Source organism: Lupinus angustifolius, chromosome LG16 (genome assembly GCF_001865875.1).
Source record: "Lupinus angustifolius cultivar Tanjil chromosome LG16, LupAngTanjil_v1.0, whole genome shotgun sequence".
Classification (NCBI taxonomy): Eukaryota; Viridiplantae; Streptophyta; class Magnoliopsida; order Fabales; family Fabaceae; genus Lupinus; species Lupinus angustifolius.
The window spans coordinates 17,228,127-17,248,042 of record NC_032024.1 but is presented as its reverse complement, the minus strand read 5'-3'; the positions used below and the strand labels follow the sequence as shown (position 1 = coordinate 17,248,042).

Here is a 19,916-nt window from a genome sequence, read left to right as displayed (position 1 = left end):
AGTGTTATTAAAGTTGAGTAACCGATTACTCTAATTCAAAATTAATTAAACAGTTGACAGAACACTTGAGTAATCGATTACTCGATGCTGTAATCGGTTACTGAGAGTTGTTACATTAGTTTTTCAGATTTGAAACTCAAGAGTTTTCATCCCAAACGAAATGCCTTCATTCCAAACAATTTCTACTCTTTCATAAAGGTACAATGGGTGATTGGAAAGTCTATTTAAAGACATTAGAACTCACAATGAAAATAACTCTTTGAACAACTCTTTCACATTTTTCTCACAACTTTCTACACTTTTGTGAAATAATTTTCTGCACTTCTAAGCAACTTGCACTCAAACTTTCAAAGTCATTTTTAGAGTTGCTTGAAGTAAAGTGTTTCAAAGTTTTATATAATTAAAGAACACAAAAGAGTTGATTGGATTGCAAGTGTTATTATATTTCATACTTGTAAAGGCAATCCAAAGTCATCATTCAAATTCTTCATTCATTGTAATAACTTTCTTTCACGGGTGTGAATAGAAAGGGGATAGAGTTACTTGGAAAGGTGTTTTCCAAGGGTATAAGTATTAGTGAGTGTGTAAGGTACATAGAGATCTCGGGGTTAGATATTGTAATTACAATTCATAATATTTAGTGGAAAATCTCTTGTGTTGCAAGAGTACTGGACGTAGCCTTCGGTGGACAAGAAGGTGAACCAATATAAAATATTTGTGTACTCTCCTTTCCCTTTCCTCTTTAATTTATTCTTGTTTATTTTTTGCAAAACTATCTGATGCACATTAACTCTTACATTTTGCATAAAAAATTACTACAATTTTAAGTCAACTAATTCATCCCCCTCTTAGGTGCAATATTATTCTTACAACACTTACACAGGTCCTTGTGACCTGGAGCTGGATTGGGTAAGCAATAACTCAGTTCTGCATCTTCCACCTTACTACGCAGTTTGGGAGGCATCATTCACTTAGCTCGAATGAAGACCTGCAATTGTCGGACTTTCTGTACCGGTTGAAGCTCGAGGCGTACCAGAAGTTGTTAGGACCTGGCCCCAAATAGGATTCTCATCATCAGGATCAACGCCAAGAGAGACAGGCGGGGCCATGCCAAGGGGGTACACCCCGGACCTTTCGATGGATTGAGGAGCGGATGAAGTGGAGGAGGAGGAAGACAACATCAACTGTGTAGAGCTTATCTGCATAGAAGATTCAGTTGAGGTCATTGAGATCTCTTATGACTCGGAGGTGGATGAAGACCCTATCTAGGCTTCCAGTGCACCTCTGATTTAGGAGGTTTCTCCTTTGTTTTGTTGTGATAGGAACCTGTGTGAGATACTTTTTGTAATGTCAATGCCCCGACATTATTTTATTTGTATTTTCAGTTTTTTTTTTATTTGAGACGATGATTAGATTTTGCCCCGTAAATAATTATGTATTTATTCAAGAATTTTACGAATGAGAAGTATTCAGAAAAGAATTGTGTTCATTTAATTATCTTCACTATATTAAGAATTTTATTTCCGCAAGGTTTGAAAATGTGACGTCTTGAAAATAGAATAAGGTAAAAGTGAAAATGATTTGTAAGTTATATGTTACATAAAAGAAAAAAATGAAAAAAAAATTTACCCAATTTTCTAGGAGATTAAATATATTAAATATGAAATGATTTTCGGGGCATTATAGTTACTACCAACATATTAACTACTCATTCACCTTAATTTAACAATAAAAATAAAAACAAAGAAATATAATATAAATTATACTCAATAAAAATTACAATATAAATATATTCAATAAATAAATATTCTAATTCACCAAAATAAAATATATAAAACTTAAATATTTGACAGTGGAAAGTAAAAATATGGGTTTGTAGGTGCATGTCGCCATACTAGTATTAATAATGGGGGAGGATGCAATCACATTACATTAATTATCTCTTATAGGATTTAGGCACCAAGGAACTAGATCATATGTCCCTTAAAATTTAATGTCTCATGTCTGAGACCAATCAGTGTTTGCCAACAAGTAAAAAGTAACACTTTATTTTAATTTTATCTTATAAAAATAATACATAATTTCACATGTCTATCTATAAGTGGGTGAGACAAGAATGAGGACATCAACTTGGCACATGTGATATCTATCCTGGGCGGCACACCATGATGAGGATCATATGTTTTCATTCATGTCTCATTTGATGTCTAGGGATGGCAATGAGCACCCGGACCTGTGGGTACCCGCAAAAAATATATGTGACGGATTGAGTCTGAGTATGTGTTTTTTGACCCATAGATAATGAGACCCGAGATTTTAAGCTCTGTTGTTGGATGGTTCTAGGTCCGAGCAATGAAGTATCCAGACTCATTGGTACCCGGACGCGCTATATATATGCATATAGGAGGGGTCCATGTACTCTAAGTGAAAGTTTAAACAATTACTTCACATCTTAGCCATTAATTCTAGGGAAACCCAATGATTTGAATTAGTAAGTAGATCTATACCATCAGATTCCCCTAGAATTGATACTTAAGATATGGAATATGTGGATCCCTATGTATATATATTGTTAATCCATATTTTTATATTGTTAATTCACATATATAATTGATATGTTGTTAAACAGTGATGTTATATTATCCAGTAGTGATGTAATGTTATGCTGTTAATTGATATGTGTAATATAATATTATGTTGATTGAGCAATTCTTATTAAATCAATTTTACATCATAATGTTGTAATTGTCAATTTAAAATGTGTTTAAAACTTTAAATTATGTTTTGTAATTTTTCTATTGTTGATTACCTAAATAACATATAAAATTATAGTAAATAAATATACAATAACATAAATTATTGAAAATTATTTTTTGTGTTTTTTAATTTGTGGGTACTCTTATATCTAGTGGATACCCAAGGACTATGGGTAGTAGACCTAGCAGTATCAACATGGATACGAGGATTTTGAGTCCAAAAAATGAATCAATCAGACAGGTTCGTGTACTGCACTACCCAAACACAATCAAACTTATTGTCATCTTTATTGGTGTCCATAGGCAATGAGAAAGCTCCAATTATTTAAAAATAATTATAAAAATAAAAATTAATATTTTAATATTATTTCTTGAAGTTTAATGGATTGGAAGATGATGATAATAAGAAAATTATTAATAGATGATCCTTGTCTTAATGAGGGTGCGGTGGATAATGCTTTAATTAAAAATTGAGGATTGATTGATTAGTGATAAAAGAGTGTGAGGAAGAAAAAAGCAGGAGAAAATGGGGGAAGCAAGTGGAGTGGTGAAACACATAGTGTTGGGAAAATTCAAAGACGATGTTGCCCCACAACAGATTCATGAACTCATTAAGGCTTATGCCAATCTCGTTAATCTCGTCCCACCCATGAAGTCTTTCCATTGGTATCCTCTTTCTATCTATTCTTTACTTTTCATTTTCAATTCAATATCCCCTTTAGATCAGTGTCAATTCAAGATTTTTCTAATATGCTTAGAGTATTTAGAATTGGTAATTGTCCACTTTTGCTGAGATTCTTAAAGTCTGTAAATTGTTGGGTTCTCAGATCTAAGATCTAGTTTTTTCTTCATTGTCTGTTACATTTGTTATCTGTTATTATTTTTTAGTTTATGCACTAGTGACTGGAGTGAGTAAAATGAGTAGCAAAAAGGGTTGACTAAAATATGGTTTTGTTATAGTGAATTTGTGATGATGCTACTAGCTCCTGTGATCTCAACCTGCAAATAAAATAGTTTCTTAGTGTTGTTGTGTATGATTGTTTCTTTGTTAATTGCCTTACTAAAACTTGGAGATGATTCAGAACCAATATTAACATTGCATTGTTGGAGATAAGTTCTTTTGAAAAAAAAGGCTGCTTCTCTTTCTGTCTTATTTCTTTGTCCTTGTTTGATCTCGTTGCACAGGGACATTTAGTTAATTAGATGTATATAAATCCAATGTAGCATATGTTTAAAAAGAATGCTTCTCATGCATGTTTGTGTGGTATTAATTTGATGTCTAAGAGTATTTGAGTTTATTCTATTACCTACTGTTCATGAAGGTCATAAGCTTCTTCATTTGCTCTAAAATTAAGTTTGGTTTTTGGAGCAAAATGGTCAAACATTTAAATTAGTAGTAGACATTGTCTTGTAACATCTATCATTTTTATATTGTTAATTTGTTATTGACCTTAGGTGTTAACATTTGCACTAAATCTTTAGCCCCTTTAGTGGCTTGCATGTTTGGTTATAAAACATTTGAAATATCTAATTCTCCAACATATTTAAATCATGTTGATTATTTATTGTAGGGGCACGGATATAAGTGCTGAAAACTTGCATCAAGGTTTTACTCATATCTTTGAATCTACCTTTGAGAGTATTGAAGCTGTTGCTGAGTATGTAGCTCACCCTGCCCATGTTGAATATGCAAATTTGTTACTTCCCAATTTGGAGAAAGTCATAATTTTCGACTATAAGCCTACCGTAGTTCAACTTTGATTGGATTGGCAATGGAAGTGTTGAGTGCTGAGTATGGAGTTAAAAATAAATTTGGTTTCCTCTCTAAATAACATTTGTGTACACCTTAATGCCCCCTCGTTATCATGTTTGTTAAATGTTTTTCTTTCTGTTTGTGATGATGGAACTTGCGAAGTACCTGTGCAATGCAGAGGAATAAAAATAAACTTTTATGTATTTGGTATAAGTTATGTTTTTAGGGTATGATTATGAAGTGAGATTATAAATTGGAATGATAAATCAACTCATAAATCAGATAAACAAAAAAATAAGTAAAAACAATCTTAATTAACATTTTCTATTTTAAAATCAATTAACAATGAGATAAATAACTCTTGAGGTGGACAGTGGAGTATTAATTTCCAATATATCTCATTTATAGAAGTTTATCGGATGAGGTGAACCCTTATCTTAACTCATAACTAAGAGATATATGAGTTAGCATGTGACTATCAAAAGAGAAGTTGATCTTTATCTTTAATATATGTTCTATCTCAAAATTAATTGACTATAAGATGAATAGACTAAGATGTATTTAAACTATGTTGAAGAGAATGAGAGAAACAATGCTAGACTTACTTTTTATCCATTCTCAATAAAATATCTAATGTTTCATATGTGCACAATTATGATCAAGTATTTTTTTTCAAACTATAAAATGTAATAATTGTATGGAAATAAGTTTGCCTGTAAAGTAAGTTTAGGGCTATTGGTAAAACAAACTTTTAATTTGGTTAAGGTGTAAAATAAGTTTTCATTACCTAAAATGAGAAAATTGAATTAAAATAACATACTTACACAACAAAATTCAGGGTCTATTTTATACATGTATTGAAGTTCGAGAACTAAATTGTATATAGACAAAGTTCACGGGTTTTTTTTAGTGATGAGGAACTATTTTGCACCAAAACTTGAATTTGGTTTTTTTTTTTAAATTTTAAAATTCAAGGAATGAACCATTAACTAGGGAGTGAGACTCCTCTACATTAATGGAGAAGAAAATATTATATAAATGTAAAGAAAAAGTAATACACATTAATATTTATATTATTTTTATTTACAATAATATTACATTTTTACCTTTAAAATATAAAGGAAAAAATTAATTGTTTCTTTATTATTATGTGAGAGAAGTCTCAATCCACACTGGGATAAGTTTAGAATCATATATGTTCTCACTGTTTGTGTCACTTCATATGTCAGAAGGTATGACATACTAATCTTTTATATTAATTACAATTTTAGCTTAAATAACTTTTCAACCAATCATAATTAGCGGTATACGAAGTGACACAAAAAATAAGACAATAATGTGGTACCCATAAGTTTAAAGAGTATTTTAAAACTTTTTTCTTAACAGTAACCACAAAATGATCCATACTGGTTTTATGTGAAAAAGGGGGGAAATTGAAGGGACTTATTTGAAAATAAGGGTAGGTATGAAATAAAGAAATATAGAGGGTGCAACAAAAATAATTTGCCTAATTTAAGAGGTGAATATAAGAATACAGAAGATAAGAGGGGTGGTTTTGAAAAATAGAATGGAGTGGAATCGTATAAAATGAAAGAGCAAGGGAAAAAATGAGAAAGGCGTTATTTTCTTCTACCACTGTGACAATCCCTTAGTTTCGTCGATTTCAAAACAACAGCGAGTGATGAGTTCAGTTGGTAAACCATTCTCTTCTCAATTTCATTCATTGACACAATCTCTTTCTCTGGAACATTTTCTTCTCTCTGTTCCAAGATTGAACCTTTTTTCGTTGTAGGAAAACTGGGTTTAGAGCAATTCATAAAGGAATTGATAGTTTCAAACGAAAATAAAAAAATTATCTTTATGTTGGTTGATTTGCGTACTTCTATTTATGTTTCTTTTCAAGTTTTTATTTTTGTAGATTTCTATGGTATTAGTTAGTTTGAACTGCGAACATAGATAGATTCATAAAACTTAAATCCTCATTAGAACTCCAATCCATAACATTTAGCTTTTTTTTCTAGGCTAATTTTGGTGCTTTAGTTTCTTCTACCATTGAAGTATTAGTTATTTGCACTGTCTCATATTTGGGGAAGTTGAACTGGGTTTAGGTCCTAGATAGTTTACACTATTGCAAAGGTAAATGTTTTAAATCTTTGATATGGAAAATCCCAATGGTTTATTGTTGATGTAAATAGTAGCCTAGATAATAATTCCTGTGACAAACTGTGGTTCTATGGTTCAAGAAGTATTTGTGGGTGGAAGTTACTTTTTCTGATTGTTTTCTATGGTTTTATATATGATCATGCAATTTAACATTTTCTTTCTTTTGTGAATAGAAGATGAAGTTGCTTAAGATAAAAAAAAAATTGCTTTCATGTTTCAGATAATATCAATGGGAATTCTGCCGAGTCTGTCAAAGAACCTGTTCCAGGGTCAAGCCTGGAAGTGAAAGAAGAAAATACTGGTGAGGAACAAGTGTTGTTAGTCCATATTCTTGCTATATAACTTGAATAAACTGGTTCACGTGGGTTGGAAATATGAATCGCTACTTCATCAGTATCATCTATCCTAATGTGATCTTAGACTACAATTATGGGATTTCTCAAACTGTGGGTTTCTACTTAAAAACGGGTGGTCCAGTGCATGAGTCTCCCACCTAGTGGGGTATGGGGATAATAGATGTATCTAGCCTTACCCCACAAGTGGAGAGACTGTTTCCAGGTGTGGGTTGCTATTTGTTTAAAAAAAGTAGGGAGTTCAATCGATTTTTTATGACTTTTGGTTGTGAATTTATGTATTAAAAGAATATGAGTATCAATAATGTTACGTGCTTCATTTTCTTTTAAAAGCATTTTTCAGAATTCTTCTTTTATGCCTAACAATGTGCTCCCTGTCTTGCTAGAAGTAAAAGCTCAAGTTGATGCCATGTGGGAACAAATGAATAAAGGAGTATCTAATAAGACACTCAGAAATTTTACGAGCACGCCTAGTTCCATTGCAAAAAAAACTACAAAGAAGACATCATCTGTAAGATATTGCTGTTGCTTTTTTCCTAGGCGTTTTTGAAAGAAGTGGTTGTGTAGCCGGTGTTCGACCAAAACACCAGCTATGCGACGAAGCTCTTTTCACATTTGTTAGGTTAAGTTTAATTTCCTCCAACTATTTTCAACATAGAATTGGATGTCATATCTGGGGTTGGCACCAAAGGCAACTGAATCCCTCGAGCAAGGTGCTTCTCAGAGTGGAGCTGGTCTAATGCAGAAAAGTACAAGTGATGAAGGCAAGAAGCTTGCTGCTGCTGCTCTTGCAGCAGTTAAAGACGATGCTGCCAATTCCGCTTCAGGCAAGGGGAAACTTGTGGTAAGCACATTGGTATCCAGTGCACATATTTTTTATAGTATGCTAATCTATTTAAAGCAGGAAATAGTTTGTGCAGTTCACCAAAGGGATGGAAAAACATAAAAGAGTGAAGAGTTTGTGCATTGGGGTTTATTTTTCTTTTAATTTTCAAATTCAAAATGCAGACATGGCTGAATTATATCAAAGAAAACAAACACAGGACCGTCTTAGCTTCTATGTTTCTTGTCTAATATTTGACGCACTAGTGCCTATTGGTACACCCAACACCAATTTGGGTATAGCAAATTTTAATTGGAAATTTGAAATGCTTTGATTTCCAAACTGGTTGGTACACCCAGCATCCATAGCATGAGGCATTTTGAGAGTCTGTGTGTTCTTTGTTTCCTTTAACAGATTACAGAGGTTCGGGACTTCGCTGGTCAAGAGATTGAAGTAAAAAAGCTTGTAGATTCTGACTCAAAAGAGGCAATAGAAAGAGCTAAAGCTCCTGCACCTTCTGCTGTGGACGCTATCCTTGAACAAATCAAGAAGAAACAGAAGCTCAGTGTACTTGATAAGACTAAAAAGGACTGGGGAGAATTTAAGGAAGAAAATAAGGGACTCGAAGTAGAGCTTGATGCTTACAAGAAGAGCTCAAACCAGTATCTGGACAAGGTTTCATTCTTGCAGCGGACAGATTATCGTGAGTTTGAACGTGAGAGAGATGCACGACTGGCCTTGCAAACAAGAAAGAGGCCGGATATGCAAGATGATGCATAAGGAAGTGAAGTGTGGAATTGCTACATTTGCCGAATTAGGTATGGTTTTGTAGTGAGTTGATTGTCCAGGATTTATTGTTCCTATGAAGGTCTTGGTTTCCTAAGAGGAGAAAGAACTTTGATCACAGTAGTAGAGTATGATGCATTTTATGAGGTTCAATATTTGGAATACTTTTAAATGAGGTGTGGTACTTGATGTGGAAGAGGGAAAGTAAGGGACTAGAGAGAAAGAAGTGTAAATTTTATGTGTGGTCATTGGTATATTACTTGGTTCCATTTCCCTAGTTGCTTCATGGCAATTTCTTTATATTTAACAATATTAGAATCCTTGATGCAAAACAAATGAACACAATCAATGAAATATCATGTATTGTGCACCATCTTCTCTCCATGGCATTATTTTTAACTGCCTTAAATTTTTAGGTGAGACCATTCCCCTAGAATGGAATACTCTATAAATCTTGTGCACCTTACCTTGGTGTGTTCTAAGTCCATGAAGTATTAACATATTAGTAAAATACTATGGAACACAACATTTATTTAATAAGAATTAATGAAGGACATTTTTAAACTTGTATTTTGAACAAATTTTCTGTGCATTAGTTTATAACCAATACGGAGATAGATAATGTTAAACAATTCAGGTCAAGAATAGTAGTTGATTCTCTCATTTGGTAAGGGCATTGGCATGGGGGGCATCTCTGATGAAGGGGCAGCAATCATTGTTTTTATTATCATTCACAAGCAAACTTAACCTCAAAATCTACTTGAAAATCCGAATGATTATCAGTTATTACTTTATACGGTGGCATTGGTATCAAAATATTCTACTTTCGCTACTCCAGCTTCTTCAGAGCAATCATACTCTATTTCACTCTACTGACGCAAGGGGAATAAGAAATGGATAGATAAGAATAATTTCTATGGAGTATGGAGCACAGAGCACTCAACAAAGTATTAGTCAAAACCATTGGATTAAATTGATTTCACTCAAGAGACAATTACAATATTGATCCAGAGAAAGGGGGAGAGATATATTATTCAACAAGGATTAGAAACAAACAATCATTCCTCTTATTATGCATAGAGGTAAATAAAGATCTACTTTGTATTTAAACACCTGAATCTGATTTTAACACACAGATGGTATCATGTCTTTTTGGACAAAAATGAAAGCAAGAATGAAGAAGCAAACAAGTTCTTCAAATGTGAATGGGCTTGTCATAAGTGGCCATTGCAGCTTCTTTCACGGCCTCGCTCATTGTTGGATGTGCATGGCAAACACGTGCTATGTCCTCGCTAGATGCATCATACTGCAATGCTATGGCAGCTTCATGAATAAGCTCTCCAGCATTTGATGCCATAATATGCACTCCCAATATCTTGTCTGTCTCTTTTTCAGCCAATATCTTGACCAGTCCTTCAGCATTATCAATTGCCTTAGCTCTGCTATTAGCCATGAAAGGGAACTTGCCAACACGGTATTCGACACCGAGTGCCTTAACCTGCTCCTCAGTCTTCCCAACATATGCAACCTCGGGATTTGTATACACAACACCTGGGACTTTGTCATAGTCCACATGGCCAACCTTACCAGCTATGAACTCAACACAAGCAACACCATCCTCTTCTGCCTTGTGTGCCAACATTGGGCCCGGAATTACATCTCCAATTGCATACACACCAGAAACATTTGTGGCAAATCTTTCATTTACCAATATTCTCCCTACCTTGTCAGTTTCAACTCCTATCTTATCTAATCCAAGTCCAGATGTGAATGGAGTCCTACCAGCAGATACAAGAACAACATCTGCTTCGAGTATGGTCTGATCACCACCGGCTGCTGGTTCAAGGGCCAGCTTCACACCATCCCCAGAAGTGTCAACTCCGACTACCTTTGTCTTGAGTTTGAATTTCATGCCTTGCTTCTCGAGAGAACGCTGAAACTGCTTCCGGATTTCGGCATCCATGGTTGGAACAATCTCTGATGCAAATTCAACAACAGTTACTTCAGAGCCAAGTCGGCCCCACACAGAACCCATCTCCAGTCCAATATAGCCAGCCCCAATGACCACAAATCTCTTTGGGATTTCAGACAAAGCAAGTGCCCCTGTTGATGATACAATTTTCTTTTCATCAATAGTGACACCAGGTAGAGATTTTACATCGGAACCAGTGGCAACTATAATATGCTTCCCTTTGACAACAGTATTCCCGCCATCAATGGTGTCCACAGAGACTTCAGATGGAGAAACAAATTTTCCATATCCTTTAACATAGTTAACCTTGTTTTTCTTGAACAGACCTTCAATACCCTTGGTAAGATTAGAAACAGCTTTATCTTTTTGTGCTAACATGGCTGGCAAATCAACCTCAACAGATGAAAGCTTGACCCCATGGTTGGCGAACGAATGTTTGGCCTCATGGTACATGTGGGAAGAATGCAAAAGCGCCTGAACCAAGCCATAAAAGTAAAAGTATTAGAGAGAATGTTATATCCACCAATATATAATTGATGTTTGGTGTATTTTACAAATACAAAATTACAGTGACCTCCTTTGAGGTACGACTTCGTGAGTGTTTGGCATAGAAGCTTATAACTTATTTGTAGATAATAGCTTATTGACTTATGAAAACTAGCTTATGTAAAATTACTTCAAGCAGCTTTCCTAAAGATATAAGCTCTCCTAATATTCATGCCTCATTTTTTCCCTTTATTTTCCAGCAAATGACACTTTTTACCTCAGTCGATATAATATCCCATGCCTTTTTAAGTCATTTAACAAATTTCAGCTGGTTTCACAGGCAAAGCTAGTTTTATCAACCAACTCTAATTCAATCAGCTATATATATACAAGTAAAACTATAAGTTAGCTTTGCCAAAAAGTTCCTTAATTGAACCCCTTGAAATTCATTTCTCATTACACTAGTCTCGTGATAGAAATCAAATAAATTTCCTCAGTAAAGGTGAATATAACTTATAAAACAATATAGTACCCAGCGTAACTTTCCCTTTTACAAAAAATAAGATCAAAATTTTGATTGTAGCAAAACAATGAACCAATTCTGTTCATTCTGCATCAAACACGTATCCAATGAAATCAATTAAATAAACATAAAATGAAACGAAAAAAAGAGAGCATAAAGATGAATAACCTTGGAAGGGATGCATCCAACGTTGAGACAAGTACCACCGAGAGTGCCGCGTTTCTCGATACATGTAGTCTTGAGACCAAGCTGAGAAGCTTTAATAGCGGCGACATAACCGCCGGGACCGCCACCGATGATGACGACGTCGTTTTCATCAGATCCAGAAGTAGAAGCGAATCCCCTAAGAGAGAGTGAATATCTGATACTCTGCGATGATAGAAGAAAGTAACCGTTTCGTTTCGCCAACTTAGCCATCGCCATTGCCATTCTTATTTTTCTTTTCTTTTCTTTTTTCTCCGCTCACCGAACAAACACACTTGTTCCCTTCTTTAATACCTATTGACAGATAATTAATTCAAAACAGAATATTTAATGTGCGTTGGCTTTACGTTTAACATTACATTTTGGTTTCATCTTAGCCCTTGGATAATTGATGATGATGCATTCATAACCCTTCATTAAGTGGTTTGTTAAATATAAAAAGATAAAAACAAATTGTAATAGCAAATTCAACCTTTAATTTGTTCATTGTTCAATCATATTTAATTCATTGTTCAATATGTAATAGCAAATTCAACCTTTAATTTGTACCGTGGGATGTTGTTTAATTCTCTTAGCGAGCCCATACGAAGAAGGGTACCTCTTAGTTATTACCTTACAAATAGTTTGTCTGTATGTATATTAATATCTATTTTATATGATAAAAAATGTATTAATAAGAGTTTTACATACTGTTAGTCTGTTATCTATCATTTATTTTAATTATTATTGGTTCTGCATAAAAATAATCTAAATAAATAGTATATGATATATTAATTATATATAAATATTTACTCTGACAATATATAAATATTACATTTTTTATATTTATACTTATCTATAAAGACAAGACATGTTATAATCATTACTATGCATTAACTTCAGTTTTCTTGTTTTGCTCCGTATTTTTAACTTCTAAAATAAAAATATAAAAATAGAAATTCTAGACCATAAATACATTAATCACTTCTTCACATTATATCATAGATATAAAATATAATATAAAGTGCACTTAATATAAAAAATTATAATTTAAAGTAAACTCAATACAAAAAAGTAATTCTAATTTTTTAAAATAAAAGATATAAAAATTGGATGCTTAATTACCATAAAATAAGAATGTTAGTGGACAAGACTCAGAATATTGACATGCTAGCACAATATAAAACAAATTAGTACAGTATAATATCATATTTTTAATAATTTTCTATGCCAATTTTTTAACCACATATTCTCATAAGCAAATTTCTTATTTTTTATACAGCTCTCATGCTGTGTCTTTATTTTATTCAATTTTTTAATTTAAAAAAGGTAGCAAGAACAATATATTTCTTCAACCCATGATGTGTTAGGGAATACTTGGGTTTAAATTCATTGGACACTTTTGGTCAACTCTATGTTTTTGAGGGAAAAGTGAGTATTATTACTGCTATAACTTTGATTACAATCAGCAATAAATTCATAATGGCGGCAGAAGAATCTGAAATTTATCTAGGATCTGAATAGTGGAGAGGGGAGTGAAGGGATTTGATATTTGGGGTGTAGATTGGATACAATTCTCAGAGCATGACAAAATAACAAAAAATTTCCATGCCCATACATTTTATAACTTGAAGATAACTAATAACGGCCTCACACACCTTACCAGGGCCTGCATAATTGGTTGGACAAGGGCAACCAGAATGCTCCACTCACATCCATCCAAAAGGAGAGTACATATATTGTCCCATAATAAGTGTCATACTACGTATCATGACCTTATGATTGGTTGAAAAATATATATTTAAATTAAAATTTAATTTTTAAGTATTTTTCTGATTAATCACAATGTCATGATACATGAGTGACACTCATTGTAAAACAACAAATGTACACCCTTCTAAAAGACATAGTATAACTCAAGATATTGGTATTTGAAAATTTAGTAATCCTCTTTTTATAAAAAAAAATCAGAATAGATAAAACAGAGAGAGAAATCGCCACGCAATGTTATTAGCTTTATAGTGCCAAAAGATGATATTGGCCTGTGATGACATGTATATATAGTGATAAGATGTGGCCAAGCATATCTATTCATGAAGCATGTCCATAAACAATAAATAAGGTCCAACGTGGTTGGACATGGACCAAGAACAAATACGAAAAGTTTAAACCGCATTCAAAATCTCTTATCTACAGAACAGAAGCAACAACAATGTGAAATCTAAGTTACCACCATTGAGGGGGCTTGATTTACTCCGCCAAAAAATTAGTTACAAGTCTCTACATAATCCAAAAAGTATCTCTAAATTAAATAGTTCTAAACACTACCCCTCCACAATATCCCAACAAAACCGCTAGCTGCTTTTTCCAACTCTCTGAAACAGCCTAAAAAACAGATTAATCATTTAAGGAAAACATCATTTTAGAATAAGATAAATGCATTTTTTTTACATTCAATTCCCTTCTACCAAGCTCTTCAATCTATTTCGGGCTTCTTCAGACAGGCTGCAAGCTTTAAATCTTCGTCTTTGTGGCGGACATGATTCTGCAATACTTTCGACTGGGGACAGGCATATAACAATCACAGTGAGATTATCTGCCGTGTTTAGGCGCAGTGCTTCCTTGACAAGTTCCTTGGCACATTGATGTGGGTCATCATGCCTTCTTAATCCACGACGAACAAGACTAATTGCAACTTGACTGGACATTACATCCCATATCCCATCACATCCAATGATCAAGAACTCGTCCTCCTCTGTTAATGTAACCATTTGAATATCTGGATCAGCAATAAGAGGGGATGCGGCACCAAGTGGATTTTTCAAGTCCCAATCCCCAAGTGCACGTGTTACTGAAAGATAACCATTGAGATATCCATCATCAACGAAGCCACCTAGCTCCTCCACTCTCCTCCGTTCTGGTAAATAACTTGGCCTGTGATCTTGAGACATCTCAACAGCTTTACCTCTTCTGCAAAGTACTGCCCGACAGTCACCGGCATTGGCAACCAGCAAATGCCTTCCAAGTACAAGGGCAGTCAATGCTGTAGTCCCACATGAACTATTAACACTTTGCTCATCAGCCAAGGCAAGGTCTGCCCGCAAAAAAGCTTTTCGATGAGACTCCTCCAGCTTCTTCATAAAAAAGGCATCAGTATCATATGACCGCAGCATATTAGCATCTTCAAAAAATAATCTCATGGCATTCCTCTTAACATAATTAGCTGCATCAGGCCCTCCATGCCCATCAAAAACTGCGTAAAATGCGCTTGGTATTGGGCACTGGAACACAAATCCAAGATGGGCAGCTAGATCATCAATCCGTATGTGCTCATCTTCCATGGATACCCTTGGTCCAATTTCAGCATAGCTAGCAGAACGCACACTCGGGCTAAACTTGGTTGCAGGAGTCTCCATAATGGAATCTTTGATGATCTCAGAGCAAGCCACAGCCTATAACATACATATAAAACATCGGTTCGCACATCAATAAAACAATAAGCAATCCATAATAAGAGCATAAACAAATACTCAACTCCAAGTTTCAGCATATTTTCAGTACATTTCACCCTAAATTCCTCTTGATAGTAGAAAGTACAGACCCTGGGTTAAACAACACCACATTGTGTTGTAGTAAATAATGTCTATGGACAAACTGTTAACATCTAAATCCTGCTTAACAATTTCGCGCCTATAGTTATCCTTCGTCCCCTCTACCTCGAGACTGACTTACCCCTGTCTTCATCACACATGCTGAACTCACCTATGGTGAGATTTTAACAGTTATTCTATAATAGGTCCTTCCTCAATCCTATTCTGTTTGATGAGTATACTCGTTAAACATGATAAATTAAAAAAAATCCAAATTCTAGTTCCAAAATTCAGGTTCAGAAATCACTAGAGTATATGACCATTAGATCTCTCACACAATTATCAACCAATATAAGAAAAAACATCAAATTTAACTCCCGATTCATATCCTAACATTAACCTAAAAAATTCACAACTAAACCCGGATTAGTTGATACATAAGAACCATCGAAAAAGAAAAATTAAACCTATTAGTCCCAAAAAAAGAAAAAGGAAACACCGATTCTTAAACCGAAAAAAAAAATACATACAGTAATAAAACCCAATTGAAATAAAAACTAGAAAATAAACAAAAAAGAAGAACATAAACATACGGATTCAAAGGAAGAAGCTTCAGTAGAAAAGGATTCAGAGGAAACGCGAACTTGGCTAAAGATTTGCACAGAAGGGGTGGTTGGTGAAATCTCAACTTTAACGTTGTGTTCTTGCGCCACGCAGAGATGATACTTTACGTCTAACATGCTCGGAATACTCTTCTGACATATGATTTCCGCTTCCGTTACCATCTTCAAACTCCGTTTTTCAAATCTCTTTATTGAACAAAGAACAATTAGGGTTTCAAATTCAACAATTGAATTTTCAGGTGTTACAATTATTGAGCGATTTCAATTATGAAGAACAGAAATAAAAGGATTAACAAAACGATGTGAGGGTTTCTTTGTTTCTTTGTCTATCTCTCTATGTATGGAAATATTTAAAGGATGAGAAGTTCTTTGTTAATGTAGAGAATCTACACCGTTAAAGTTGACAACGAAAATATTATCAACGGCTGAGAAAGTAGCAGAAAATGCGTAATCTCCACGCGCTTATCAGCAAGTCAGCGCGCGTGAATTAAAAACTCGATAATGCCCTTGGGGTGATGGAAAAATCTCGTTTTCGAGACACTTCGAGTGGAGGGCTAAAATTGTGAAACGCCAAAAGGATCATGGAATCGCGACGCTTATCTCTCGTGGGATGAAAAGATTCCCATATCTCAACGCTTCAAGGGTCTTGACAAAATGACATATATGTCCCTGCCGGTGCTTCTTATCAACAATTTAATTTAATCAATTATATATTTAAATTCAATTAAAAATAGAGATAATCAAACATTTATTTAAAAAAAATGTATTATCTATACTATCTATATTATCTATATTTCTATCCTATTTAATTTAATCTATCCTATAACATACATATAAAACATCGGTTCGCACATCAATAAAACAATAAGCAATCCATAATAAGAGCATAAACAAATACTCAACTCCAAGTTTCAGCATATTTTCAGTACATTTCACCCTAAATTCCTCTTGATAGTAGAAAGTACAGACCCTGGGTTAAACAACACCACATTGTGTTGTAGTAAATAATGTCTATGGACAAACTGTTAACATCTAAATCCTGCTTAACAATTTCGCGCCTATAGTTATCCTTCGTCCCCTCTACCTCGAGACTGACTTACCCCTGTCTTCATCACACATGCTGAACTCACCTATGGTGAGATTTTAACAGTTATTCTATAATAGGTCCTTCCTCAATCCTATTCTGTTTGATGAGTATACTCGTTAAACATGATAAATTAAAAAAAATCCAAATTCTAGTTCCAAAATTCAGGTTCAGAAATCACTAGAGTATATGACCATTAGATCTCTCACACAATTATCAACCAATATAAGAAAAAACATCAAATTTAACTCCCGATTCATATCCTAACATTAACCTAAAAAATTCACAACTAAACCCGGATTAGTTGATACATAAGAACCATCGAAAAAGAAAAATTAAACCTATTAGTCCCAAAAAAAGAAAAAGGAAACACCGATTCTTAAACCGAAAAAAAAAATACATACAGTAATAAAACCCAATTGAAATAAAAACTAGAAAATAAACAAAAAAGAAGAACATAAACATACGGATTCAAAGGAAGAAGCTTCAGTAGAAAAGGATTCAGAGGAAACGCGAACTTGGCTAAAGATTTGCACAGAAGGGGTGGTTGGTGAAATCTCAACTTTAACGTTGTGTTCTTGCGCCACGCAGAGATGATACTTTACGTCTAACATGCTCGGAATACTCTTCTGACATATGATTTCCGCTTCCGTTACCATCTTCAAACTCCGTTTTTCAAATCTCTTTATTGAACAAAGAACAATTAGGGTTTCAAATTCAACAATTGAATTTTCAGGTGTTACAATTATTGAGCGATTTCAATTATGAAGAACAGAAATAAAAGGATTAACAAAACGATGTGAGGGTTTCTTTGTTTCTTTGTCTATCTCTCTATGTATGGAAATATTTAAAGGATGAGAAGTTCTTTGTTAATGTAGAGAATCTACACCGTTAAAGTTGACAACGAAAATATTATCAACGGCTGAGAAAGTAGCAGAAAATGCGTAATCTCCACGCGCTTATCAGCAAGTCAGCGCGCGTGAATTAAAAACTCGATAATGCCCTTGGGGTGATGGAAAAATCTCGTTTTCGAGACACTTCGAGTGGAGGGCTAAAATTGTGAAACGCCAAAAGGATCATGGAATCGCGACGCTTATCTCTCGTGGGATGAAAAGATTCCCATATCTCAACGCTTCAAGGGTCTTGACAAAATGACATATATGTCCCTGCCGGTGCTTCTTATCAACAATTTAATTTAATCAATTATATATTTAAATTCAATTAAAAATAGAGATAATCAAACATTTATTTAAAAAAAATGTATTATCTATACTATCTATATTATCTATATTTCTATCCTATTTAATTTAATCTATATCTATACTTCTATACTATTAATCTATACTATTAATAAAGGGAAAACACAAAATAACCACCATCATGGTGTAATTTGTGTTTTCCTATTTTGTCATCAATATTTTTTTATTTCTACCAAAAAAACCATATAATATTATTTTCTTATTTTATCCTTATTTTAAAAGTGTATTTAAAAAATTGAATATTAGACCAATTGAATAAACTCAACCGTAAATTTAGCGTAAAAAATTATATTTGAATTTATAAAATACAAACTATACATGACAAACGATAGGAAAGCGGGTTGACAGGTACGATAGTGCATGTCAACACACTAGTATTTAATAAAGTCAAAACTAAATATAACTACTACACCATAGTATAATTTATGGCTCTTATTTTGGTTCTCACTATCTTCTAATTTCTACCAAAAAATCATATAATCATATATAATCTAATATCTTTCTCTATACAATGCATCTTTCATGTTATTTGTTAACTTAATCTTCTTTCTTACATTATAACTATCACTTTTTCTCCAACAAATAATTAATTTGCTTTATTTTGTTCCTATTTTTCTTTAAACGAGATGTGAACTATGACAAATAACTGTCATGATATAATAAAACTAAATTATATTACTACGATTTATTAAACTTATAACATAACTACGTTTTACAAATAACATGAAAGCAGGTTGAACACACTAATAATAAGAAATAAAAATACATTTTTTTAATATTTCTTGAGCGACTTTTTTAAATATTCAAAAGTCCAAAAGAATAGAAACTAATTAACTTTAATTTAAAAATAGAATAATATAAAAATAAAGTTTATTTGATTCAATAATTAAATAAGAATTTTTTAGATTACACAAATTTGGAATAAAATAAATGACATTAGGAGAATAATACATTTGATGCGGATTTAGGTTGACTAAGTCAATCTCTTACTATAAAAGTATCTCCTAGCGGGAGCTTTAATAAATAATAATTTCTTTGAAAAGATTGGGATAAAATGTAAAAGTAGAAAATTGTGCTTTGACTAGTGTTTGCAAAAATTGTAACACTGCGAATTTTACGATTTTGAATTATAAGATTTTACTAATATTTTCATTAATTATATATTCGAAAATGAATTTCTGGGAATGTTCAGTAAGGAATTAGACGAAACTCTAGTTGAGTTTTATTCTTGAAATTTTATTTCCAATTTTGTGGTAAATTTTGGTAATTTTCTGAGACAGTTAGTTCTGAACCACTGTCGGGGCCAAAATACACCCGGTAGGCTCAAAAAGCGTTTTTTTAGTTCCGTAACTCGGAATCAAATTCCGATCACGCTGTTGGCTTTGTAATTTAATTTCGAGTCAAAATAGACCCCGAGTACACTCATACCTACTTTCTAAATATTTTTCACTCGGAATGCCGAAATCCGAAATTCTAATCGGATATTAGGATCGGGCGATTTATAATACCCGATCAAGTATTGGCCGATAATATTCGGGCATGTTTATCGCACGTGTCCACAA

General features: G+C 33.4%; 4 protein-coding genes and 1 long non-coding RNA gene across 7 annotated transcripts in view; 3 read left to right on the top strand and 2 right to left on the bottom strand.

Moving 5' to 3' along the window:
• Positions 3,221–4,715, top strand: LOC109328892 (stress-response A/B barrel domain-containing protein HS1). Of its 2 annotated transcripts, XM_019562532.1 has the most exons (3): positions 3,221–3,422; positions 4,328–4,520; positions 4,563–4,715. In XM_019562532.1, the coding sequence occupies exons 1-2, from the start codon at positions 3,283–3,285 to the stop codon at positions 4,515–4,517; spliced, it is 330 nt and encodes a 109-aa protein (XP_019418077.1). In that variant the 5' UTR covers positions 3,221–3,282; the 3' UTR covers positions 4,518–4,520; positions 4,563–4,715. The 2 variants fall into 2 exon arrangements, with proteins under 2 accessions (XP_019418077.1, XP_019418075.1); XM_019562530.1 differs by having other exon boundaries at positions 3,223–3,422; positions 4,328–4,715.
• On the top strand, positions 6,068–9,023 carry LOC109330406 (craniofacial development protein 1). The gene is made up of 5 exons (XM_019564609.1): positions 6,068–6,203; positions 6,893–6,973; positions 7,412–7,536; positions 7,684–7,869; positions 8,263–9,023. Exons 1-5 carry the CDS (start codon positions 6,191–6,193, stop codon positions 8,626–8,628), a joined length of 771 nt encoding a protein of 256 aa, XP_019420154.1. The 5' UTR covers positions 6,068–6,190; the 3' UTR covers positions 8,629–9,023.
• The window catches only part of LOC109329785, a 15,815-nt gene continuing 5,373 nt past the window's right edge, over positions 9,475–19,916 (top strand). Inside the window, exon 1 of the long non-coding RNA XR_002105582.1 lies at positions 9,475–9,780. This is a non-coding gene — a long non-coding RNA (uncharacterized LOC109329785). The remainder of the gene's footprint in view (positions 9,781–19,916) is intronic.
• On the bottom strand, positions 9,637–12,097 carry LOC109329783 (dihydrolipoyl dehydrogenase, mitochondrial). Its single transcript, XM_019563601.1, has 2 exons — positions 11,784–12,097; positions 9,637–11,080 (listed from the first exon to the last, which is right to left on the bottom strand). Exons 1-2 carry the CDS (start codon positions 12,042–12,044, stop codon positions 9,830–9,832), a joined length of 1,512 nt encoding a protein of 503 aa, XP_019419146.1. The 5' UTR covers positions 12,045–12,097; the 3' UTR covers positions 9,637–9,829.
• Positions 13,966–17,931, bottom strand: LOC109329784 (probable protein phosphatase 2C 13). 2 transcript variants are annotated; one of them, XM_019563603.1, is made up of 2 exons: positions 17,563–17,931; positions 13,966–15,250 (listed from the first exon to the last, which is right to left on the bottom strand). In XM_019563603.1, exons 1-2 carry the CDS (start codon positions 17,752–17,754, stop codon positions 14,252–14,254), a joined length of 1,191 nt encoding a protein of 396 aa, XP_019419148.1. In that variant the 5' UTR covers positions 17,755–17,931; the 3' UTR covers positions 13,966–14,251. The 2 variants fall into 2 exon arrangements, with proteins under 2 accessions (XP_019419148.1, XP_019419147.1); XM_019563602.1 differs by lacking the exon at positions 17,563–17,931 and adding an exon at positions 15,982–16,350.

Excerpts from the sequence above, each read along its gene's own strand:
- LOC109328892 (XM_019562532.1), top strand. The coding sequence starts at position 3,283 with ATGGGGGAAGCAAGTGGAGTGGTGAAACACATAGTGTTGGGAAAATTC. Across the intron at positions 3,423-4,327 it reads CCCATGAAGTCTTTCCATTG|GGGCACGGATATAAGTGCTG; the intron begins GTATCCTCTTTC and ends TATTTATTGTAG.
- LOC109330406 (XM_019564609.1), top strand. Across the intron at positions 6,974-7,411 it reads AGTGAAAGAAGAAAATACTG|AAGTAAAAGCTCAAGTTGAT; the intron begins GTGAGGAACAAG and ends CTGTCTTGCTAG. Across the intron at positions 7,870-8,262 it reads CAGGCAAGGGGAAACTTGTG|ATTACAGAGGTTCGGGACTT; the intron begins GTAAGCACATTG and ends TTCCTTTAACAG.
- LOC109329783 (XM_019563601.1), bottom strand. The coding sequence starts at position 12,044 with ATGGCAATGGCGATGGCTAAGTTGGCGAAACGAAACGGTTACTTTCTT. Across the intron at positions 11,081-11,783 it reads TTGGATGCATCCCTTCCAAG|GCGCTTTTGCATTCTTCCCA; the intron begins GTTATTCATCTT and ends GGCTTGGTTCAG.
- LOC109329784 (XM_019563603.1), bottom strand. The coding sequence starts at position 17,754 with ATGGTAACGGAAGCGGAAATCATATGTCAGAAGAGTATTCCGAGCATG. Across the intron at positions 15,251-17,562 it reads AAGCTTCTTCCTTTGAATCC|GCTGTGGCTTGCTCTGAGAT; the intron begins GTATGTTTATGT and ends TGTATGTTATAG.